Source organism: Mauremys reevesii, linkage group 19 (genome assembly GCF_016161935.1).
Source record: "Mauremys reevesii isolate NIE-2019 linkage group 19, ASM1616193v1, whole genome shotgun sequence".
Lineage (NCBI taxonomy): Eukaryota > Metazoa > Chordata > Testudines > Geoemydidae > Mauremys > Mauremys reevesii.
The window spans coordinates 3,978,119-4,003,352 of record NC_052641.1 but is presented as its reverse complement, the minus strand read 5'-3'; the positions used below and the strand labels follow the sequence as shown (position 1 = coordinate 4,003,352).

Genomic DNA, 25,234 nt, shown 5'->3' with positions numbered 1-25,234 from the left:
GCATAGCCCAAGATCCACAGAAGCATCTGTAACATGCCCTGCCATTGGGGTTGTTTTAAGGGCTGTGATAACTCTCCACATTTTCACACAGAACTCCAGATCAATAGAGTTACACATAATTAATGCAGCATACCGAGTAGACATTGGTCTGGGGACTTTATGAAGCATTTCCAAGATTCTTTCCTGAGTGTCTGGCTGGTGAGTCTTACCCACATGCTCAGGGTTTAACTGAGCACCATATTTGGGGTTGGGAAGGAATTTTCCTCCAGGGCAGATTGGCAGAGGCCCTGCGGGTTTTTCGCCTTCCTCTGAAGTGTGGGGCACGGGTCACTTGCTGGAAGATTCTTGGCATCTTGAAGTCTTTAAACCATGATTTGAGGACTTCAGTGGCTCAGATATAGGAATGGGTGGGCGAGATTCTGTGGCCTGGAATGTGCAGGAGGTCAGACTAGATGACCATAATGGTCCCTTCTGACCTTAAAGTCTATGGGTCTATAAAGTTCAGTATTATTCTCTCCATTTTACACGTGGGGAAACTGAGGCACAGAGCAGTTAAAGTGACTTGTACAAGGTCACCCAGCAGGCCAGCGGTACCTGCTCTATAGGCAGGAATAGACCCCAGCTTGCCTGAGTCGCACCTGAATGCGCTACCCACTCAGGGCCTCTCAGGGCAGGCGCTAACCATTGCCTTTGGCGCTCCAGTCCTGCGGCGCTGCCCATCAGGTTCCAGTAATATCAGCTGGGTCACACGCAGGAGCAGGAGCGGTTCCAGTTCCCCGGGCCCCTAGCAGCCGGGGCCAGGCAGGGGCAGAATTTCTTCTCGGCTCGCCCCGGGGTCTTCATTTGCTCTTGACACCCTGATTCCGCGCGAAATGCTGCGCCCGGGGCCCCGCCCGGCCTCCCCTTTGGCGGTTCGCTTAATGCCCAGCTTCTAATGTGCATATTTCTACATCCCCGTGCAGCGACTGGGGCGCCCAGGCAGCCAGTGTGAACAGTCAGGACGGGGGGGGGGGGCATAGGCGCCCATATGAAAAAAAGCCCCAAATATCAGGAGGGGCCCTGCAGAATCAGGCCATCTGGTCACCCCAGCGTAGCGGGCACCAACGGGCCGGGCGGGGCGAGCTCAGAGCCTGGCCCCTCTGCCCCCAGCGGGACACACACCCCCGGCAGCGCCTCCGGGCATGGGCCGTGCTGGGCTCCATTAGTCAGGCCTGGGCAGGACGGGGCCTCTGGGATGGACCAATCCGGCCTGGGGGGCGTGGCTACGGGCCATAGAGCGGGGCTAGAGCGGCTCGAGCAGAGCGGAAGCGAGGAGCGGCGGGCCGGAAGCCGGCGGTGTGGGCGGAGCTGGGGCCGGGGCAGGGGAGCCGTGGCGCTGAGGTGGGAGATCTGGCTCAGGGGGGAGGGGCCCGGGGGGCTGCGAGGGGCCCCCCGCCCCGGGGGGCGGTACCCAGGTGCCCCCCGCCCCGCCCGCGCTCCCGGGGTGGAGCTGCCAGACGTGGCAGCGCGTCGGGGCCACACGCTGTACGTGCCCGTCCGGTGGGTCAAGCCGCTGGCGGAGCCCGGAGCTGGCGGAAAGCAGCGGTGGGGGGAGGGGATCGGTTTATCTAGTGATCACAGTCCAGGCCGGGACTGGGGGAGTCTGTGCCCGGCTAAAGGGGTCCCAGGAGGAAGGGGAGCTCAGCTTCTGACCTCCCTAGGCCACTTCAGTGCTACGACAGATGCCCACTTCTACCAGTGTGGGGCCACTGGGAGCCCCATGCAGGCAAGGTTCTGGCAGCTTGGGGCATTTCATCGCTATCTTAATTAAACCTTTATATGGAAACACAATTCCCTAGTGGAAAGATGGTCTCTGGGGCTCCTTGCATCTTGCGCCATGTGGGGTCATTATCTTATCATGTCCCTCTTTCTACCTGCAGCCACCCGGTACCCATGACCAGTGCTCTCCTGGCTACATGCACAGGAGAAGATGAGGTTTTGCTAAGAACTACCGCAATTCCAAGCTTCTGAGGGGTTGTTGCTGACTGTGAGTCAAAGGTAGATATGCTGTTTAACCTGTTGCTCCAGATTACAGAAAGTTCTCAATTGGCTGCAGCCTTCTACAGTCCATATTATTGTCTTTGAAATCCAGCTCTAGTCCATTAAGATGAAAGAGCAAAGAGGGAACGTTGTCAAGTGGCTGTAGCAGAATAATTTTGCTACTAATTTATTGTATGGCATTAGCCACGTCACTGCTGTGTGCCTCAGTTTCTTCAACTGTAAAATTAATTCACAGGAGTCGGGTGAGAATTAATGAATGTTCATAAAGGTCTTTGGGATCCCAAGATGAAAGGTGCTATAGTCATGTGCACTGTTATTAAAGGATAGTGTGGTGTTAATGCAGATAATTGAAAAAGACTCAGGACTAAATCCTTCTCCCAGTGAATTCAGTGGAAGCAGGATCAGGCCGTAATGTGAAGAAGCAGCAGCAGCAGATTCTGGCTACATGTGAGTACCCCCATTGAAGTCACAGTCCACCATGGGCTATCAGCACTGTTTGAACCTGGAACCTTCAGCACCAAAGCTTAGATGTCTGCCTCCTAAGTTAAAGGACTAGGTCCATTAATTGTCAGCAGTAGTAGGCTGTGCCTCTTCTCTGGACCACTCCCAGAGCGAGAGAGACAGCCCACTTTACAAATGTGTTCTAGATTACTCCCAAGCAGCGTCTGAGCTGTCCTAGAGTTCCGGTCTGTTTAGGTGCCAGTTCTATAATAGCCTCTTTCTTGAGCCAATAGCTGGGGTTGAAACCCAAAATATAGACCTTTAGCCTCCCTGAGCAGGATATATAAGAAGATTGTAAAGTGACAAGGTGGGTGAGTAATCGCTCTTATTGGACCAATTTCTGTTGGTGAGAGAGAGAAGCTTTTGAGCCACACAGAGCTGCTCTTATGGTCTCTCTCACCAACAGAAGTTGGTCCAGTAAAAGATATTACCTCACCCACTTTGTCTCGCTAATATTCTGGGCCACCATGGCTACAACTACACTCCATAAAAGTTTGTAAAGTACCCTGCATTACCTCCACTACCCAGAGTGTAGTTGCTGCCTACTGCCCCCAGCTAATAGATCTTGGTTTTTAGCTGAAGTACTAGAAGCTGTGCTTTTGTGCTGACAGTCCCAGGATCAAAGGCTGCTGACAGCCTGTGTTGGGGGGTCACTCTATGTGCATGAATAAAGATGGCCTGTATGTGAGCATTTGTAGTATTGGGGCCTCTGTTTGTAGTGGCTGATCTTCCACATGTGAACAATTTCATAGTAAATGTTAGTGTCTCTCTTGGTACTATGGAGCTTTAAAGAGTTGCTACATTAAAAAAATAAAAGTAGAAAATTCATTAAGAAGCCGTTTCTGTTTGGGGACAAAAAAATAAAAGAAAATTATTAAGGATAAAGTCAAAGGGAATTTAAAAAAAAAAAAATTACACAGCACACCACCAAACGCCAGTGACTGGTAACTTGAATTTTAGAAATCTCACTCTCCTTATGTTTGTTTGCTGCTGCCTGTAAAAAGCTGCTGTTCCTTTCCTCTATGACTCCAAATAAGTTTGCTCAGACAGGAGAACCTTGCTACTCTGCATGCCCCCAAACTGGGAAGTTTCTACCTTCTGTGATGAGCAGGCACCAACTTCCCCCCTGTGTTTATTTTCAGAGCCCTTTGGTGACAGAATGACAGTATGGATGTTGGGGATAGTCCCCTTCTCCCAGACAGCATCCTCTATGAGATTTTCCTGTATCTGGACCACGTAGATGTGCTCTCAGTGGGGTTGGTGTGTCGGCAATGGCATGCGGTGGCCCGGGATGAATTCCTGTGGAAGGAGCTGTTCTATAGATACTACAGGGTCTCTCGGGAAGTGCCACGGCACCCAGGTCTGGTATTTTTAACTACGTTTAGTAAGTTATCAATTTTTCACTGTTGAAAAGGGCTGGGTTAGCTGACTGGTAGACCACAGTCCTGTTAATATCCAAAACAGGAACAGCATCGGCGGCAGCAGCACAAGATTTCCTACATGCAGCCCTGCCAGTGTGCCCTACTCTGACCTGTAGGGACCCCACCTCTGACTGATGGTATTCTATAAGGGCCCATCCCTGGAGAGCTAAGCACCAAGATGTATTAGGGACATGCAGCTCCCAGTGGATTATTTAATCCTTGGCCTCTTGAACAGGTCAGATGTGATGTGGGGCACTGGTCCATGTTCCCTGAACTGAAATTTCTAGTTCATGTCACATCAGCCATCACATAGTGACTTAGAGGGGAAAGGGTCTATTGCCCATCAGGCCCTGTTGAAAATTGTGAAATAGCATTTGCTGAAAATTCAGAGATTTCCCCCCCCCCCCCATGTCTAAAATTTAAAGATTTTTTTTTAAACCCTTCTGCAGACTGACAGTTTCTTACAGTACTTAGATCGAGCTGCTGGGTGATTATTGTCCCTTTAAGAAGGGCATAAGCAGGTACAATGAATCTCGTGTTTATGGTGGTGGCGTATTATCCACTTTCAAATGTGGGTCTCACTTGGTCTTGCACCTGAACATCTTCAACCACTGGTTGAGGACTGGCAAAGGAAGACAACAGTGCTCCTTAACCATGGGTCACCAGGTCATGTTCCTAGTCTAGAAAGACCCTTGTTGCTGAGAGGACTCAGGGACTGGGCACTGCCAAGATGCATACAAGTCCCAGGTGGGATGTGCAGGCTTTATCATGACTTTGCAGAACTCTGATCCCCACCATGTGACCTGTATAGCAGCCATGTGCTCATCCTCCAGTTCCAGTCCCATGGAAAAGAGTGGGAAATCGAGAGGGTGCAGAGGCAGAGAATGCCTGACCTTCCAGCTGAGAGAGGCAGGAGAGTCATGCTGCAGCCTTTAGGATGTGTTGCTCCAGCATGGGGCTGTTGCCTGTTTTCTGAACCCTGAAGGTTTTCTGTGTCACTGTAGACCCTCGGATAACTGGCTTTTAGCTGTAACCAGCATAAGTAAATCCAAAATGAAGGTGTGTTTAATATTTGCAGGTTAGTTTTGTTTGACTTGTGCATGTGCTTCTCTAATTCCTGTTTACTCTGTGACCAGAACTGGCAAACCTGTGTGTTAGATGCTGTTAGGTCATTTGACCCATTAGTGCAGTAGAGTAAGTCCAGGAATTTGGTTGGGTGCTTTCCCAGCTCTGCTGGCAGGGGGCTGAAAACAAGAGCCGGAGCACTTGGTGCACTGGCCTGTGCTGCTCTCTCCATGTGACATACCTGTGACAAGAGGCTGATATTAAAGGCTACCGCCAACAAAATGAATGGCTGAACTGGAGTTGCAAAGAGATCATCCACCCGTAGGGGACTGATGGAAAGGAGCAGAGCCTCCTGGTCTGGTCAGAAGGTAGGTCTGCCTGTGTCAAGCTGCCCCTGTTGAGAAGGGGCTACAATATCAGGGTTCCAGTTCAGACCTAGGGAGAAGCATCATGTCTGTAGGCTCAGTAAATGGGCTCCAGGGGCTGTTGTGATTAGGAGCATTAGTGGAATGGCCATTAGAGCTGTGACCCATCTAGCGCACTCTTCTGTCGAGCAGGGGCCAGTGCTGGATACAACAGAGGAAGGTGGAAGACTCCCTTAATGGATGGCTGTGGAATATGCTGCCCATCGGTTTCTTCCTAGCCCTCAGTTAGTGGCTGCCTTATATCCTGCAGCAGGAGAGTTGATCTCCCTAACTTGTGAACTCCTATCTAACATAACTATGGAGGTTCTCATTACCTATATAAATGTCAACTCCTCCTCTGAATCCTTAGCCTTGTCAGTCCTCAAACTGGAACTCACTGCCACAAATTATGCATTTGTATAAAAAAAATCTTTCTTTTGAGTCTTAAGCTTGTGACCATTCATTTTCACTAAATGTCCACAGGCTCTTATATTGTGAGAGGTCCTGATGGATTTTTGTGTACCTGTCGCATCTCCTCTCTAAATTAAACAGGTCCTGTTGTTCGCAATCCCACTTCGTACAGAAGCCTCTTCAGAGCACAGATCGTTTCTGGACCTCTCTTTTTTTTTTTTCTCTCTCTCTCATTGTTGACAGAGGGAACAGAACGGAACTCAGCGTTTCAGATGAGGGTCTCCAGTTAATGTATATATCTGTCACAAGAGTAAGACAATGGAACAGACTGCCTAGGGAAGTCATGGAAGCTCCTTAACTGGAGGTTTTCAAAAGGAGGCTGGAGCCATCTGCCTTGGATGGGTTAGACACAACAAACCCTGTGTGTTGGCAGGGGGTTAGACTAGCTTCCCAGACTACTGTCCCCCTGACAGGAATCTGATTTGTCTTGCAACCCCCAAGTTTCACCCCACTTAAAATCGACTTGCTTTCAAAATCAGACACACACATACAAAAGTGTCACAGCCACGTTGTTACTGAAACATTGCTGACTTCTCATTTTTACCATATAATTATAAAATAAATCCATTGGAATATAAATATTGTACTTACATTTCAGTGTGCATAGAGCAGTATAAACAAGACATTGTATAAAATTTTAGTTTGTACAGACTTGGCTAGTGCTTTTTATGTAGCCTGTTGTAAAACTAGGCAAATATCTAGTTGAGTTGGTGTTTCCCATGGAAGATCTCTGCATAACCCCCTGGGGTAAATGTACCCTTGGTTGAGAACCACTGGACTAGATGACCCTTGTGATCCCTTCTAATCCTGTGGTTCTATGGTTCTGTGATGGTTTAATATTCTCGCTAACGTTTGTCCCATTCCTTATGCATCCTAACATCTGGTTTGCACCTAACCTCTGCCCAGGGCTCAGAAGTAGGTATTCATTGGGCTCTCCATGGTGATACCCTACATCTTGCTGTGTGGCTTAGAACCCACCAATGTTTCTGAGTTAAAATCCTTCCAATAGACGTTTCCTTGTACAGTAACTCCTCACTTAATGTTGTAGCTTTGTTCCTGAAACAATGTTAAATGAATCCAATTGTTGCATAAGATTTGATGTAAATGCGTGGGGTTAGGTTCCAAGGAAATTGGGGGGGGGGGGCAGATAAAAGGCATTATACTGTACAGTAGGGGTCCCCAACGTGGTGCCCGTGGGTGTCTAAGTGCGCCCGCGTACTGGCTGGCGGACGAGCATCCGCTGAAATGCCGCCGAAATTCGGCAGCATTTTGGTGGCGACACCTCTGGATGGTGGCAAGCAGCAGCGACAAACAGCACCATCCAGAGGTGTCGCCGCCAAATTTGTTGGCAGTATTTCGGCGAATGCTCGTCCGCCGCCACGGTCCTCCGTGGCTCGTTGTCTGGCACTGGCCAGACGAAAAAGGTTGGGGACCACTGCTGTGCTGTACTGTGGTTGGGAAGAGCCCCTGGCTTACCCCACATAGGCACAGCCCGCTGCAGGCAAGGATGCGACGAAGCACCTTTGCAACAACAGCAGCGGCAGCTGCCCCGGAGAACAGGCTTGGATTTTGCAGGGAATGCTCCAGGCCCGCCTCTTCCTGTCCCCCACTCCACCTCCGCTCTGGAGCACGCCACATCCCTCTCCTCCCCCCCTCCCCGCTCCTAAGTGCTGCCAAACAGCTGTTTAGCGGTGCTTAGGATTTTCTGGGAGGGAGGGGGAGGAGTGGAGATGTGGTGCTTCCCTGCTCCTCCCCCTCCCTCCCAGAAAGTCCTAAGCGCTGCCAAGTTTGGTGGCGGGGGAAGTACTGGGAGGGAGGGGGAGGAGGCAGAGAAGAGGAACTTGTACAATGTTCCCTTGTAAAAGTCGCTGCTTGTCCACAGAATCTTACAAGCAGGCAGCCAAATGACGTTATAAGGGAGCATTGCACAACTTTAAACGAGCATGTTCTCTAATTGAGCAGGGCGTTACACTGAAAGAACGCTAAGTGGGACAGTGTTAAATGAGGAGTTACTGTATTTATTAAGCTGCTCAGAGCAAATCTGATTGCCAATGGCTGCGGCTGTGGCAGCCTTGTCTACCCTTGGGCTCCTAACATTTCTCGCTAGCGTTCGCAATGGCAAGTCCCTGCTATAGACAAGTCAGGTGGCTTTATGGCTTGCACCTATGCTGAGCTTTGACTCCGCCCTCCCCTCTGTATGTGTTGTAGCTGCTGTTTCCTGGTACGAGGACTTCCAGAGGCTCTATGATACCATCCCCTGTGTTGAAGTGCAGACCCTGAGGGAGCACAATGACCAGGTCTTACACCTTAGCTTCTCCCACACTGGCTACCTGTTTGCATCCTGCTCCAAGGACTGCACAGTTAAGGTAAAGGACATGCGGCTGTTGTTCTGAGGGGTAAATTCACTCATCTAGGCCGGCCACATTCAGACTCCGGCTGTGAAACTCTTCCGTTGAGCTTTGATGTGCTGCCCCTCTCTGGTTAGTGCTGTCAGGAGCTGTGGGGAGGGTTCTGGCCCTGAAACGTCTTAATGCAGAAAGCAGAGAAGGATTGATGGGCAGGTTGGGCGCATCTGAGTTGGTGGGGCTTCGGGCCATCTGAGCTGCTCAGTCTGGCCCTTCGAGTGGCTGGTTATCTCTGGGACCCCTTTTGCTTCCTTTGCAGGGCTTAGTGCATTTCCTGCGTGACGTGGCTCTCGTCGGCGCATAGAAATCAAGGAGGGGGAGCAGGGTTGTGGGCAGGTTGCACAGGGACGAGGGTTTGGCTGGGGAAGGGGGAGTTGGAGGTGGCTTTGCAAAGCAATCTCTGGACGCATAGACCGTAAGGCCAGAAGGGACCATCATGATCAGCTAGTCTGACCCCTGCTCATCACAGGCCACAGACCCTTCCCCACCCACTCCTGTAGCAGACCCCTAACCTAATTCCCTCACTGAGATTTCTGACGCAAGCCCCAAGCCATGTGCTGTCACCCCAGCGTGGGCAATGATTGGGCAGGGACTGGGAGAGCAGGAAGGGGACCCAGGAAACAAGTGGTGTCAGGGCTCCCGACTCTGCTACTGACTTGCTGTCCCCTGGGGGGAGTCATGTCCCCTCCCTGTGCCTCATCTGGGGGCTCCTGAGTAACGTCTGCCCATTGACGGGTTCCCTTGGCCCTGACCTGGGGAAAGCTGGCTGGGTGCAGCAGGGCCCAGCCTGACTGCTGAGGTGGCCAGTGGCAATGGGGACGTTGGAAGGTGGACTAAGTTAAGGCCAGGTGTCCCTACCTAGCCACCAGCTCCACAGCCAGGACCCAGGGTAGTCCTGTCAGACTGCAATGACTTCTGCTAGCATAGCCTGAAGGGCCTGTGGCCCAGCCCCAATCCCACTCGCATGGCACTGGGGCCCAGGGCACTCAGAAAGGAAGATGGTCACAGGTCCCTCCCCCAGCCAGTGACCAGTGTTGCCTCTGTCCGTGTGCGGAATGTACTTTGTTATGGGCACCAGTATGGAGGTGATCTGTGACACGACCCTGTGTGACACATCACCTTCGTATTGGTGCCCATAACAAAATTCATGTGCTGGGGGTGTGGCCGAGGGATTTGGCGTATGGGAGGGGGGCTTGGCTGGGGCAGAGGGTTGGGGTGTGTGTGGGAGGGGGGTTCAGACTCTAGGCTGGGGATGAGGGGTTTGGGTGTGGGAGGGGGCTCAGGGCTGAGGCAGTGGGTTGGGAATGGGGGGTGGGGCTGGGGATGAGGGGATTGGGGGTGGGAGGGGGCTCAGGGCTGAGTCAGAGGGTTGGGGTGGGTGGGGGGGGGTTCAGACTCGAGGCGGGGGTTGCGGGGTTGGGGGGTGGGATGGGTCTCAGGGCTGAGGCAGTGGGTTGGGAATGGGGGGTGGGGCTGGGGATGAGGGGTTTGGGTGTGGGAGGGGGCTCAGGGCTGAGGCAGTGGGTTGGGAATGGGGGGCGGGGCTGGGGATGAGGGGTTTGGGGTGCAGGCTGCCCTGGGGCTGCAGTGGGAAAAGAGGATTCCCCCCAGCCTCCCTTGCTGCAGCAGCCCGGGGCCAGGAGAGAGGCGCCTCTCCCTGGCCACAGCAGCTTCAGTGGGGCTGGGCCGGGCCGAGGGAGGGGCTCCTCTCCTCTGTCCAGGCAAGTCCGCGACAGGCCCGCACTGGGACGGGCGCCTTTCCCCGCCGCAGCCTGAGCCCCTGCGTGTGGCTTCATACGGGGCTGCGCAGTTTAGAGGGAACTTAGGATATGACCCTAAAATGAACCAGGAGACAGAACTGAGCTTTCAGAGGCACAACTGTCCTGGGTGCTGCAGAGCACCAGGCCTGAGGCTGAGGGAATGACAAGGGCAGTGGACTAGTTGGGCCAAATTCATCAAAGATCTTCATAGCAGTGACTGCAGATCCTCCGGTTCCCTTCTGAATGGCTTTCTGGCAGCAAGGCTGGGTTAGCACATCTCCAGCCGTTTGCTCCTGTGCCTCCGGACTGGTGCTCTGCAAATCCAGGTCATCTAATGACCGATGCTCTGAGTGAAACTGGCCAGGTTTCTTAACAGCCTGACCTGTCCCCTTTGTCCTCAGATCTGGAACAACGAGCTGGCCATTTCCCTGCTCCACAGCTCCAACATGAGGCTGTACAACTGGAGCTACACCCAGTTCTCCCAGTTCAACTCGGATGACACCCTCCTCCTGGTGTCAGGGGTCTTTGTGGGGCCTCGCAACTGCACGTCAGGAGAGATCGCCGTCATTAGCCTGGGTAATGCTCATTTCAGCTTGGCTCTGCCTTGGTGTGCGTGTGGAACTGGCTGGATGGCTGCAGATTCAAATTGCCCTAGGAAAGCTGAAGGTGGCAGGATGCAGTGACTTGGCCTACGCCTAGGAAAGGGACTGGATGGGGTTTTCATGTCCCTCTTTAAAAGGGGCTTTTGGCAGACTCTGATTGCCACAGTCAGGCAGCAGGAGAGCGGCAGGAGAGCTCAGTCCTGAGGCCACCCCATCTCCCAGCTCTGCCCATAGCCCCTGACTCACGAGACCAATAACTGGTCTGTTCCTGTCATCACACACAGCTTTGCTCATGCACGTCCCTCCTGGCCTGGATTGTCCTCTGCTGCTCCAATCCTGGGACCCTACTAATCTTGAGTCTCAGTATCTCCTGCTACCTCTATCCTGGGTTCCCTACCCAAGTGGAGGCTTCTTATAGGGATGGATTGGTTCAAAACCTGTGGGCCCTGTTTCAGTCGACAGTGGTGCTCACCGCGTCGAGAGAGAGAGAGACAGCCCCGATGTGACCTAGGGGAATATCTAGCTGCTAGTGCAGTGGTTCTCAGACTTTTGTACTGGTGACCCCTTTCACACAGCAACCTCTGAGTGCAACCCTCCTTATCAATTAAAACCTCCTTTTTTCTATGTTTAACACCATTATAAATGCTGGAGGCAAAGCGGGGTTTGGGGTGGAGGCTGACAGCTCCCGACCCCCCCATGTAATAACCTTGTGACCTCCTGAGGGGTCCTGACCCCCAGTTTGCGAACCCCTGACCTAGCACCACTGAAAGGGAGAGTGTTGGGAATCCACACTGATAACAAGCTGTAAGAGGGACCATCCATATTTAGATCCACACTGCTTCAGGGATCAGCTGGGCCTCTGGCTTGAATCCCTGTCCCATGGGTCCTGTCTCCTGCTTCACTGGGGTCCTTTCTGTGGAGCTGTATTATCCTTCCCCTTTCTCCTTCCCTCCAGATAACTTCACGCTCCTCTCCAGGGTGAGGAACAAACCCTATGATGTGTTTGGCTGCTGGCTGAATGAAACCAACTTGATTTCTGGCAACCTGCACCGAATTGGGCACATCACCTCCTGCTCTGTGCTGTGGCTGAACAATGCCTTCCAGGTGCGTCCCAGGGCCAAGCTTCTCCAAGCTCTGGGTTGTTTAATAGCCTGGACAGCTCCCATCAGCTGGGTCGGGGGTGTGAGACCCTGACTGTAGGGGCGGCTCTAGGTATTTTGCCACCCCAAGCACGGCAGGCGGGCTGCCTTCGGCGGCTTGCCTGCGGGAGGTCCCCGGTCCCGCTGATTTGGCGGCACGCCTGCGGAAGGTCGGCTGAAGCCACCGGACCAGCAGACCCTCCGCAGGCATGCCGCTGAAGGCAGCCTGCCTGCCACCCTCGCGGCGACCGGCAGAGCGCCCCCCGTGGCTTGCCACCCCAGGCACGCGCTTGGCGTGCTGGTGCCTGGAGCCGCCCCTGACTGACTCGCTGACGTCACTGCTGAGGCCTTAGAGAACCCTGGGCACTGCCAGCGGGTGAGGAACGGAGCAGTCTCCCACCGTCACGCCTCCTGTAGTGGGAGTTAGGGTCATTCTGGGAGCAAATAGCATGAACGTGGGAGAAGGTTAAGAGGGATGGAGAGCTTAGCCTCGTGGTAGATTGGCTCAGGGTGGCCCTCCAGTAGCCCGCTGCCTCCTTGGCACAGCACCCATTGCAGTGGGCACTGCCCATGTGGCTCTGTGTGCCGTCTGCTCCCATGCACTCATGTCATGTTTGTGGGGATGGAGACTGAAGCCCAGCCCGGGGGCTCATTCTGGAAGGGACCAGAGGATGAGCCATGGTGAGCAGGTGAGTTAAGAGTCATTGGATGCCTTGATGGGTCCTGCGAGAGCTGGATGCCTGGGGCTGCTGGAGTCTGTCAGCCATCAGGGATGGTCTAGACAGTATTTGGTCCTGCCATGAGGGCAGGGGACTGGACTCGATGACCTCTCGAGGTCCCTTCCAGTCCTAGAGTCTATGAATCTATATCTGGGTGCTTGGCCTTATGGGACACGGGTGCTCGCTGGACAGGGAATTAATATGGCCACAGATGGGTCAAAGAATCCTCCTTGCTAGAGGAAAGGAGGGAAGTGAATGTCATGTGACATGTTGGAGGAAGTGCCGTCTCGCAATTTACAGCTGCCAATGAGGTGGATCCGAGCACTGTCATGGGCTCGCTGTGATCTGTGGAATTCACTTACCCACTGTGCCTCAGTTTCCTCCTTGGTGAAATAGGGAGAACAGCCCCTCCCCCTGGATAGGGAGGTTGAGCTCAGGCTGCTTGTTGCGCTTTGAGATCCTCGTTGTTTGTACAGCTCTCCTGACTGAGCCTTGCTGCAGCAGGCACTGCTGTTGGCAGGGGTTCTCCATAGCAGACGGGAACACTGGTATTGTTTGCCACTTGTGCCCCTTCCCCTCAGTTCTTCAGGCTCACGCACGCTCTGTTCCGTCTGCCACTTCTTGCATGAGTTGCTACAGACTGTCCCGGAGACGGTGGGCAAACGCTGCCTGGCAGCCCATCGCTGTCTTGCTGCTGACCCCAGCAGCCCTATAGGATGAGAATAGCTCCTTCAGCTTTCCCTGGGGGCTCTGAAACCTCAGTCTTTATTATACAAGCACCAGGGATCGCTCAGTGCTGAGCAAACGTTGAAGTATTAACCCTCGCAGCCCCTGAGAGGTAAGGATTTAATTCCCCCATTTTACAGATGGCGGCGGGGGGGGCGGGGAATGAAGCCTGGATGTTGAGTTGCCCAAGTTGTGAGCCAGCAATAGACCCTGCAAGTCCTTTCTCTACCCATTAACCTGTTCTCCCTTTTTAGTGCTGCTGGCAATTTGCATGCCCAAAGAAGCGGAGCGCTCCTGTCCCTGGCAGCCTGTGTCAGTGCAGATTGCGAGAGGGAGTAGCTGCAGTGAAACCCTCCCAAAGGAAGGAAATGGAGAAACACACTCTAGGAGCACATTGGTGCCTGTTTTTCCGCTCCTAGAATGGCCAGGCAGCTGAACCTGTGGTCAGGATGGAAACTGTTTGTTAGGACGGGCGGTGTCAGCTAGAGGACTAAAGCAGAGGACACTGGGTTCTATTCCCAGCTCTGCTGCTGCCTGGCTGTGTGACCCTGCCTAAGTCACTGCCCCTCTGGGCCTCAGTTTCCCCACCTGTAAGATGGGACCTGCTATACTGGCCCATCTCCAGGGGCTCCATTCATCACCACTTGTGAAGTGCTTTGACAGCCTCTGTTGAAAGACCCTAAAGGGCACCGTGCCGTTTAGAGAGGGCTTGGGGCGCCTGTGACGTCTCTTGTAGAAGTGACCCTGAGCCCTCCCGTGCTCTCTGGTGTGTTTGGTCACAGCGAGAAGCACCTGCTCACTCTCTCCCCTCTCTGAACAGGGCGTAGAGTCTGAGAATGTGAATGTAGTGAAGAGACTGTTCAAAATCCAGAACTTGAACGCCAGCACCATCCGGACAGTGATGGTGGCAGACTGCAGCCGCTACGATGCCCCGGACCTGCTCCTGGACTACAAGGAGCAGCTGGCGGCTGCTGCCGCTCCCTACCAGGTCTTTGATCTTGGCAGTGACAGTGAGGAAGAGGAGGCGAAGCCCAAGCAGAAAGGGATGCCAGAGCCAGTGGCACAGGCATCGCCGGACGGTGGGAGCGGGACAGCAGAGGACGGGCTGCAGCAGTTCCTGGATGACATCCTCGAAGGCCGTGTGATGCCCGTCATGAGTGAGAGCGAGCTGGAGACGAAGGTGGCAGAGCTCCTTGCCAGGAACAGGACTAAACCGCCTGAGCTGAACCAGCTCCCCACATCGGCCAGCAACAAGAAGAAATACTTAATCTTCAGCACAGGATGCCTCACCTACTCTCCACACCAGATAGGTGAGTGGCAGAGCTCTGGCTCCCGCTGGCTCTGGCTCACAGCACAGGCTGAGGGACAATGACTGGCCCCTTATAGAAGTGAGCAGAGGCTCTGGTCACCACCTAGCACGGTGGCTTTCTGCCAGGTGCCTGCTGGAGTCAGGGTTTCAAAACCACTTCCCTTATAACCCTTCCCAAAATGCTTCCCACCAGGCTGTATTTTTCCAGGCTTGGTCTCTGGCCAAAGGTGAAACTTTCTAGGAAGTTTGTGCAAAATCCCATCAGCTGTTTTTGAGATTAAAAAAAAAATTCAACTCCCTAGATTTTTTTTTAAAAATTAAAATCTAGCCACCCCTTTATTTAGTTACAGCGAGAGGGGAATGCCTGGGGCTGAGATGTAAATCTCAGCATGACCATGGGCCTGGCTGAGGGCTCGAGCCCTTGCTAGGTTTAAGACCTCTGAGCGCCTGCAAGCTGCATACCAAACATGCACAGCAGATGTCTTTTTTTTCTTTCTGTGGCACTTAGAACACTGCAGGTGCAACCAGTTATCTGGGCGCTTTCGGCAATCCTGACACCTCCCATGGCGCTGATTGGGCTTGTTCGGAGATCTCACTGAGACTCGGAAGAGGATCAGCTCAGATCCAAGTGCTCTGACCTCCAGCCCATTAGGGCTTTGCACATTCAGCCAATGCTCACTTGAAAGCATTCCCACGCACGGCGCTCTCTAAAGTGTTACGTCGCGAACCCCACTTTTAAGTGGTCTAATTGTAGAAGGTTCAGTGGTTCCCAGCCCCTGCCTCATTCCCTCGCTGAGACGGAGCCACAGCCACCACGCTAGCTTGTGGCTGATTGCCGCAGGCCTAGGTGACAGCCTCTTTGGAAGGGGGCTTTCCCTCCACGTTTCCATCCCCCACGCTGGAGCCTTGAGTGGGAAGAGTCCTGTGGTTCTAGGGCAAATGCTAGAGCTGTGAGGAGTGTCCCCACCAGGAAGGGGAGGGGGGACAACTGATCCTCCCCCCACCCACCCCCCAGCTTCTTTTCAAGAGGTTCCTGAGAAACAGCCCAAGGCCAGGGAGGAACCAACCACCTCTAGTACAAGCAGAAGGGGTGGGAGGGGAAGCTGCTCTCCCTGCTCTGCATCTGTTGTGAAGCCACCAGGGTGAAGCGAACTTTGCGTCTTCCTGGTTCCTTCCCCTGCCTGCATTCCCCAATGCAGCCTTCATCCCCTGCTGCTGCTGGCTCCTGGCTCTGATCCGATTTTACCACCTGCCTGAGCCAGAGGGGAAGGTTTTCCAGGTTCTAAGGTTGTAGAAAACAGTTAAGATGAGCCATGTGGGAAATAGTCTTTGATCATATAATTTAAACTTGACTCCTACTGCATGGTCTACGCAAGGGACAGAGTTAAGGTCGTGTGTCCAACCCTAGCTTTGGCATTTTGTGACTTGCCCTGTGCACTGTAATACTGCAATAATGTAGATCTAGCACGTCCATCTCTAGGCACCACCACAGATTGTGTGTGGCCCTTGGCTCCTGTAAAGCTGCCAGCACAGCCCTCTATGGGACAAAGTTTTGGTGCCTTTGAATTCAAGGGATTTCTTAACTTGGAACTATTGCCTAAAGCAGAGAGAGTGATCCTATGCCAGGGCAAACCACCAGCTTCTTCCTCTCCCGGTGGCAGTCATCACAGGATGTTCGCTGATAGGTTTTTGTATAGAACAGGCCCCTTGCATCTCTCTCTGCCCCAAGGACTTGGTATTTCAATTTGCTCGCTGCATGCTTGGACCACACCGCTCCGATGAGGTGGGTGCACTGTCGAAAGTCCGACTTGCCCCACTGGTGCGTTATTGACTCACGTGAGACCAGCATTCAGTCCTGCTACCAAAGGCCTCGGCTTCGCTCATCTGACTCTGGCAGGTGCTTTGGTAACTGTCCTTTACTCCCGTGCTGCAGGATCTCTGCCAGACCTAGGTTTGAATCTGGGAAATGAGCTCCTTAGTCTAATATGCAAATGAAACCCCTCACAGGAGCCTCTCCTTTTCCTAGTGAGGTCCAGGCAGAGTTGTGACCCAGGGCCCTTGTTACAGGCACTCAGTTGTGTCTTATTTGGGCTGCTAGGATGGATTTCCCCAGCCACCTCCCAGATGGGATCTGAAAGCTGGAATTCAGCTGTCATGGTGCTATGCTCATTTGGTAAAACATCCGGGGTCCTAGTGGGGGCCAGCTATGGTCACTCAATTAGGATGACCCCAAAGAATGGGGCAGATAGACCCCAAAAAGCTGGTGGATATTCCAATACTTAAATTTCCCAGGCCAGCATAAAACAGCTTCTTTATTACCTCACTGGTTACTCAGGAGTCCAAACTACACAGTTCCCTTCAAGGGATCCAGTCTCAGGCCTCCAGCCAGGTACCCACGTCAAATATGATTAAAATTTCTGTAAATCGTATTTCATCATATAAAAGAAAAGGTTCTACCAATCCCAAAGGATCGGACACATCACCTCCCAGGTTAATGAATGTTTCAGATCTTACCCAAATACACACTACTGCCAATTCTGATTAACTGAACTAAAATTTATTAAAAAACAAAAGGGAGAGAGTATGGTGAAAAGATCAATACACATCCAGACGAGTTCAGTTCATTGAGGTGCAGATTCACAGCAGAGATGGTGACCTTTGCGGTTGCAAAGAGTTCTTGCAGAAATAGTTCATAGGTTATAGGCCAACGTCCAAATCTCATATTCAGGGCGTACCAGCATAACTGGGACCTCAGTCTTGCGACTCAAACTTCCCCTGATGAAGCCTAAGCAGATCTGAGATGACAGAATCTGGACCCAAGGATCTTTTATACAATTTTATAGAACCTGTTGCCAAGTTGGCGTTCAAAAGGTAACTAGCATGACTTTGAAGGCGGTCCATCACTTAGCCATAGAGTTAACATAAGGCAATTTGCTTGTTGCTCCACCATTCACAGGACATTTCAAAGAGAGATGAATACCGAGAGAGCCCGTGTTCACAGTTCGTTTAAATGCTAGGATGTTCTTTTGACCTCTGAATGATCAGAATACGGCATAGGCAGGGACTGTTGATTACATTGTCGACCCTACTCAGACATATGTAAATACACAAACATCTCCCCACGTGTCTTAGGAGGGTTATTTATTTTGCAGGATGTTTAACCCCTTCTAGCCATGTGTCACAACAGGTCTTTCATGTGACTCTTGTCCTGCCCACAGGCTGATGCACTGTGGGCACAATCATTGAGATCTTGTAAATTGCCTTGATTGCCAGATGAAAGTCACCAGGAACAACCAGTGTCCCTTCATTTAAATAATAACAGTAATGGCAGTTCTCACAGTGCTTTTCATCAGCAGATCTCAAAGCACTTTACACACCTGCTCGGTATCATCCCCATGAGCAGTGAACTGTAAACATGGCCCGAAAAGGCTGACAAGTGGGCCACTGTCACACTTCTGTGCTTCTCTACACTTTCAGTGAAGATACTGCCTGTGCTGACGGGAGGGGTTCTCCCGTCCACTCCCTGAGAGGTGGTAACTGTGTTGACCGCGCTAGGTTGATGGGAAAATTCTCCTGTAACTGTCGCTGAGGGATGGAGATTTTTCATGCCCCTAAGCAATGTAGTTACACCGATCTAATTTCCTAGAGTAGACCGGGCCTCTACCTCTGGAAGGCCTGAAGTGTGTGTTACTGAGAACTGGTTGGGGGGGTCGAGTGGGATCATCCCAGGACTGATCCAGCTTGGAGGACTCGGAGCTGTGGCTAGGGAGCTCTCTGCCAATTACTGAAGGGGTTGGTACGAGGTCCTTAGCACAGAGCTTCTCTCTCAACAGTGAGTTTTAAAAAGTGCAAACCAGATGTCTGACGACACCCCCTCCCCCAACTCGGTCTCCTCTGCATACAGGGACCCATCCTGCTATATTTGCCTTTGCAGGACGCCTCTGAGGAATCTGTCGCAAATGACTAAGGTTAAGATTCTGTTATAGGTATTTTTAGTAAAAGTCTGGGACAGGTGTGAGCAATAAACAGACATTCACAGAAGGCCGTATCCTGTCCCTGACTCTTACTAAAAATACACTTATGGGGGACTGACAGTCAGAGCACTGCCAGGGGCTGAACTCCGGCAGCTGCTCCTGCGGCAGGAGCTGACGGCCACTGCTCCAGCCCCACGGGTGGATCCAGCCCAGCCGCAGCTCCAGCAGGCAGCCTGCCAGCCAGCAGCTCTGCCCCTCCCAGGACCAGCTGATGCTGTGCAAGAAGTCACAGAGGTCCTGGAAAGTAACAGAATCCTTGACCTCCATGACAGAATCGTACCTTACAACTGAGCTAATTGTTCCCAGGCAGCAGGGAAGGGACCTTCTCTCAAGCCTGCATCAGGAAACCACCCCTGGTCCTGGTTGAAAGGAAGTGTTTTGTGTTTGCTTTGGGAATTGCTCTGGCTGTGAACAGCGGGAGTGAAAAGCCTAAACACCCCCCTCCTGGCTGCAAACCTCACTGGAAGGGCACAAATGCTGCTTTGGGCTGATGCCACAGGAATAGCCAGCAGAGGAGAGCGCCAAGGGACTGGTGCCCTGTACTGTGCCATGACTCAGTCCCCACCCGAGCCTTGTCATCAGTTCCCAGCCAGGGTCCCCCATGTGGGTTCCTCTCTCCTCGCAGCTCGTAATAAGGTTTCGGAGGGACGCTCCTTGCTCTGCAGTGAGCTCCACAGGCTCCAGTCCTTTCACTATTGCATGTTACCTATGAGTCGGGCAGCAGCGGCCCCCTCTTGCAGAGCAGACTAATCCCCCTTCCTGCCTCTTTCCCCTGAAGGGATTAAGCAGATCTTGCCTCATCAGATGACGACTGCTGGACCAGTGCTTGGGGAGGAGAGACGTTCGGATGAGTTCTTTGATTCACTGGATCATGTCATTGACATCCACGGTCACATTATTGGAATGGGCCTTTCTCCTGATCACAGGTGGGTGTGGCAGGACGCGAGGCAGAGCAGAGCGGAGGGTCTGCCATGGGGATGGGTCCACTGGCACTGGACTCCTGGCTGCCTGCTGATCACTTTAAGAATAGTTACTCTGTGTGGGGTTCCAGAGCTTGGTGACTCATTTGAGAAGAGCACAGGGATTGGCCCCTGCCTCCATGGACTCATTAATAGGTGTACACAGGCCCTTGGTGTTTGAGATTCCTTCTCCCGACCTCTGCCACAAAGCAAACCGCATGGCACTTGGTGTGCCCGTTAGCAGGGTGATGGGCCCTGCTGGGGTCTAACCCGGGGTTCTGTAAACCATCAGCTACGGCTCTGTGCAGAGGGGTCCCTCCACGCCCTGCAGTCAGGCTCAGCACGCGGGAGCTGCTCCATGCCAGAGGCTGCAATAATGGGGCATTGGACCCCGAGGCTGTTTCAGAGTGTAAATGGCTCTTGCGTGTAACCATGGTGATGCTTTGCTCATGTGCACAGAGTTGATCTGGGGTCAGGAAGGAATTCCACACTCAAGCATGTGGGGGGGAGAGAGTTGAGAGGACTCTCCATTAGCTCAGCTGGGTGTAGCCTTCATGACCTGTCTGCCAGTGCAGGGACCTGGGGAGCTTGGGCTTTCCTTTTGTGGGGGTGTGTCACCACGTGGGGATTTCCTGTGCTCTTGACTCGTGGGGCATGAAGCCCACAGATGGCAGGGAGGGGCGCTTGGTTTAGCCCCCACCGGGGAAGAGGTGGCCAAGAGTCTCTGCTGGAAGGGATAGGAATGGAATTGGGGACCAGCCAGATGCTGATTCTAGTAACTGCATGTAGGAGCTGCCTAAGGAGATGTGGGTTTCCCATCTGAGTGCTCTGGCTCTGTAGCTGGGCCAGGCCATCTGAGTGGCTGGCTTGGACTGAGGAGCTTGGTGTATAAGATGAACTCTCCTTGGAGTTTCCCAGCAGCAGAGGTCCCTTGTTAGGCACTTGGGGGGTTCCTACTTGCAGAACTGAGCAGGGATGGAAATGGCTTAATTGAAATCTTAAAAATCATTCATGTAAACGGGCTGTTTCCAAAACTCCAGCCTGCCCCTCCTTCTCCAGAGTCTGTAACTCAGACACCATGGCTGCGAGCTGTGCTGGAGAGCCGGGCAGTGAAACCAACCAGTGCCCCAGCACAGTCACACCTGAGAGGTTTTCTAGACCGGATGGTGATGCTGACAGAAGTGACCCAGCAGTGTAACCCCTCCTCTCCTGTCCCCTAGGTACCTATATGTGAACAGCCGGTCCTGGCCGCGGGACTGTGTGATCTCTGATCCCATGCAGCCACCCCCCATCGCAGAGGAGATTGACCTGCATGTGTTTGATCTGAAGACCATGAAGGAGGTGAAGCGAGCTCTCCGCTCGCACCGGGCCTACACCCCCAACGATGAATGCTTCTTCATCTTCCTTGATGTCAGCAGGGATTTCGTAGCCAGGTGCCCAGTGGGCCTGTCTCTCTTGGCCGCAAAGCTGGTGGGATGGGAGGGGAGAGAAGCCCAGTGTTCCCGACCCCTGTACCATGCTACTTGGGCCCCTGGGTTTGGTGGGTTGGAGATTCTGCAGCACAGGCCCAGCCTCGGAGGCACTCGGAGGGCGATTCCTGCAGCAGCGTGACGGACCTGAAAGCCTGTAGGCGTGTACCAAATGGGATGACTGCCAACCCCTAGGCTAGCACAGTTAGTATGTTACGCTGCCCCCCCTTCCCCTCAGGCTCTTGGTTTGACAGTGCAGGACTGGGTGAGGGAGCTCTGGAAGGTGGTATCGGGGGAGGAGATAGTCGAGGCTTCTGGTGGTTTGGGATTGTGGAAGAAGGAGCATGTTGATGGGTCAGTTAACTCTGAACCCTAAAGACGACACTGGTGAGTGCCCATTGAACTGAGCAGCGCCATTCACTCCAGCACTAGTGCCCACTCAGACAAACCCCCCTGCATCGCTGCCCCTTCTGGGAAAGGGTTTTCTCACAACTGTGAGGACTGGACACAAACTGGGCCAGTATTTTGGGTGTAACCCCAGGCCTTATGGGAGAGGCACCTGTTTCCCTCTGGCTGGGCTGGGTTCTTACTGGTGTCTTCTGTTCAATGCAGTGGGGCAGAGGATCATCATGGCTACATCTGGGACCGGCACTACAACATCTGCCTGGCCAAGCTGCAGCACGACGATGTGGTCAACTCCGTGGCATTCAGCCCCATTGAGCAGGAACTGCTCCTGACAGCCAGTGATGACACCACCATCAAAGTGTGGCGCTCCCCCCGCACAGTGCGCATCCACCACGCCAGGAAACCGAAGCCCCGCAAGCTGCTCTTCTCCTGGCTCCTGAACCAGCAGAGCTGAACCAAGGCACCTGCTCGTGCTGCTGCCTCACTCCAGCCACACCTCTATTGTGCTTTGGACAGTGGGAGCGTCGATGGAGAGGAGCTGTGGGCACAAGGCCCTGGGAGGACCCTACCCCAGGAGAGAACCTTGCACTCCCACCAATGGCTCGCATCTGGCAGAACGGTTACCGTCAGAGGGCCCCCACTGTCGCTGCAGCCTGGGAGCTGGGTCACTGCAGGGCAAACTCACAGGTGCTGCTAGTCGGTCACGCTACTTGCAGCCAAGCTTTGGTCACTGATCAGCACAGACTGTGGCGGCTTATTTTCTTCGTGAGCTGGGGGTGTAGCCTGAGAGCTGCTGGCTCAAAGGGAAGTGTCGCAGCACTGCTCTTGTCATGACAGGGCTGTTTTATCGCTGTCTGTCTATCCCATGCAGGAGGCGCTGACAGTGTTACTGGTCACCCTCCTCCCGTCTCCTGCAGCCAGGTCCTGAATGCAGACTGGCGAGCGAGGAGACTTTCCAGAGAGGCTCTCGCTCAAAAAGTGCAAAGCATTAAGGCACTGGTGCTGGCCTGGCAGCTCTAACATTCTGCTGATGGCAGCTAGCAACTTTCTGCCCTGCGTCTCCACCTCGGGCCTACCAGAGCCCTTTGGACTGCAGCCAGCTCAAGGCAAGCCTCTGTCGCTGCCTTCCATTAGCTGTAAGCCTGTGCACCTCCACCACTGGCTTCCACATGGGTACGTGGAGAGCTGGGGAGTCACACAGGATGGGCCTTGGTGAGCTGCTAACTAACATTAAGATGCTCCAGTTGCGTTGCTAATGTGGTGTTTTCCAGGCAAGCCACTGCAGTGGTGACCATAAAGCTGAGGTTCCCCCTTCAATGAGGGCAGCTTATGGGCTAGAGTTGGCCATGAGAATCTGAGTCCAGCTGTCACAGCATGAGCCACAAACTCTTGGTATTTGCTCTGCAGGACATAGCAGGCGGCTGCACCATCCCAGCTGATGTCTGAGTTGCTCACTAACTGCCACCTGGATGAGAACTGTCAAGTGCTCTTTCACTGTGGGTGACTTCTCCCTGCGGTGCTACCGGCCTCCCCCAGCGCCTTTAAGTTCTCATCTAACGAGTCAGTCTCTTCTGTACTCTGTCATGCTGCACTCTTGGTCTCACTCCAGGCCCCTGGAGCTGGGTGTGATGAGGCAGCCTGTGGAAGCCAAGACTGATGAGGGGGCTTCTAAAGCCTACAGCAGGAGATGAGAGGAAAATGTCTCACTTCCAGTAGCTGGCCCTGGGTCAAAGCTGATCCCTCTTTAAGAACTAGCCTTTGTCTTTGAAAGCATTGGCCCTAGGATTTTAACTTGGTGTCTGAACTAGGATCTTAAATTCACAGGCCTGGATTTCTGAGGTGCTGGTAACTTGCAGCTCCCAGTGACTTCAAGCTGCAGGTGCTCAGCAGCTTTGGAAAATAGCAGGCTGGAATTTTTAGGCCCCTGAATTTGGAAGCAGCGGCTCTAGTCTGTACAACAGGGGCGGCTGGGGAGGAAGAGGGTTGTATACTTGTTAGTTGTCTGTACACGCTGCTCAGGCAGAGGCACAAGTCAAACTAAATGGTGCTTCTGCTGCTTTCGGTCAGTCCTCTGGGCTGCAGCCTTCTGTGCTGCGTGGCCATGCAGGGTTTGACTTCCTCTATGGGGGCTGGCACGATTCCTAGAGTTGCTACCCTGCCCCAGCAGCTCTGTCTGTTACTAGCAACAGCTTCCCCAGAGAGCAGGGATGTTTTGTTGGCAAATGGTTCGGAAGAGATGGATGCTTCCCGTGGAGCTGTTTGACCATTAAAGAAACTAAATTCACTCACCCTGAGTGGGGACTTTTTAAATAGCTGTGAGCTCATGTGAACCCTTTTCCTGCTCGCTGGCGCTGGGCTTAACGCACAGTGTCCCAGCGGGCTCCGGACTGCCTGGGCACGGCCAGGCCCTGAGCCCCAGCGGGCTCCGGACTCCATGGGCACGGCCAGGCCCTGAGCCCCAGCGGGCTCCGGACTCCATGGGCACGGCCAGGCCCTGAGCCCCAGCCGGCTCCGGACTCCATGGGCACGGCCAGGCCCTGAGCCCCAGCGGGCTCCGGACTCCATGGGCACGGCCAGGCCCTGAGGGCAGCAAGGAGCTTTCTCTTGTTCAAACATTCTGCTACCCGGGGTTTGAGCTAGTATCGTCAAATGGCCTCATCTCTCAGTGAGGTACAAGCCCAAAACAACCCCCTCTAGCCCAGAGGCAGTGCACTAGCTGGGTCTGTCCTTGGAATCCACTGCTGAGTGGGGCAGTGCCTGGAAAAAAGAGACCCTCCTGACCCCCCCCCCCCCGGTGAGGGGCCTAGGCTCTATCTGCCCATTCAGGAGAGAGCTGAGACCCCCAAAAGCCAGCCCAGGAGGCAGGGACTGAACAGCTGCTGCTGGTCCTGCAGTCAGATTTTCAATGGGTCCTACTCACATAGACAAGCCCCTGTCATGCCATTTGCCCTGGTCTGGGGATTGCTGTGGGGCTTAGGCAGCACCTAGGCAGCTGGCTGCCTAGAGGAAGCCAACAGGGCCCAGGCCCCAAGCTAGCAACTTCAGGCACTGAGTGATTTTTAGCCTCTACCGCTTTTTGTGGGAGTTTCATAGATTGCAGTGGAGCCCAAAGGCGGCTGTAGGTACCATTTGTGGAGCTTGGTGCTAGGCTGGGGGGTGATGTGTGAACAGCGGGAGGGGGGGGAGAGTCAGAGCTGTGTTCTTGCCCCAGCATGGCCACAGCCCCATGGTGGTGGTCGCTGCCTGTTTTCCCTTCTCTGAAAGGGGCAATACAGGTACTTCACATCGGCCACGAGTGTCTGCTGGGGCAGGCCCAGCAGCCGTGAGCCAGCCGCTGGGGCATTTCAGGGGCGGGTCTTTAGTCAGGTGAGCCCCTTTCTTCCCAGTCCCATAGGCACTTGTTGCATCTTATTTCAAAGGCAGTAAACTCAGCAGGGTAGGGCCTGTGTCTGAACAGTTCCCAGCACCTCCGGGACCCAGCATGTGCGACCACAGTAAGGGGTGGGGGGAAGGATTATTTGTCCTGTTCTCTAGCAAAGTAAATGGAACAAGGGCTGAGCCCCTCTCCCGCAGGAGCCTGTGGCACACGAGGGATCCCACTTTCAAACCCATCAATTTCACAGAAACGGTTTCTAGTTCCCATTGATGGTGCCATGGCCATGCCTAAAACCCCATCTCTGGTTTAGTGATAATGAACCTGGAGCCTCTTCTGGAGATGGCTGGGGAGCTGTGTTGTTCCTTTATCAGTGCATGGAGCTCAGCACCCTGACCTGCTGCACTTCTGTTGGATTAGCGGTTTCTTTCC

The 25,234-nt window shown here is 53.5% G+C and overlaps 2 protein-coding genes across 9 annotated transcripts in view; one reads left to right on the top strand and one right to left on the bottom strand.

Annotated features, from left to right (window-relative positions):
* Positions 1-1,299: 1,299 nt before the first annotated feature.
* Positions 1,300-24,982, top strand: FBXW5 (F-box and WD repeat domain containing 5). 3 transcript variants are annotated; one of them, XM_039506128.1, is made up of 10 exons: positions 1,300-1,380; positions 1,920-2,037; positions 3,684-3,901; positions 8,111-8,268; positions 10,469-10,643; positions 11,625-11,773; positions 14,074-14,563; positions 19,375-19,522; positions 20,776-20,988; positions 21,637-24,982. In XM_039506128.1, exons 3-10 carry the CDS (start codon positions 3,709-3,711, stop codon positions 21,881-21,883), a joined length of 1,773 nt encoding a protein of 590 aa, XP_039362062.1. In that variant the 5' UTR covers positions 1,300-1,380; positions 1,920-2,037; positions 3,684-3,708; the 3' UTR covers positions 21,884-24,982. The 3 variants fall into 3 exon arrangements, with proteins under 3 accessions (XP_039362062.1, XP_039362063.1, XP_039362064.1); XM_039506129.1 differs by lacking the exon at positions 1,300-1,380 and adding an exon at positions 1,506-1,524; XM_039506130.1 differs by lacking the exons at positions 1,300-1,380; positions 1,920-2,037 and adding an exon at positions 2,407-2,487.
* The window catches only part of TRAF2 (TNF receptor associated factor 2), a 49,271-nt gene continuing 47,005 nt past the window's right edge, over positions 22,969-25,234 (bottom strand). For all 6 annotated transcript variants that reach the window (XM_039506123.1, XM_039506121.1, XM_039506127.1 and 3 more), the window contains one exon: positions 22,969-23,104. In XM_039506123.1, the coding sequence (XP_039362057.1) occupies positions 23,030-23,104 (75 nt within the window). In that variant the 3' untranslated portion in view covers positions 22,969-23,029. The remainder of the gene's footprint in view (positions 23,105-25,234) is intronic.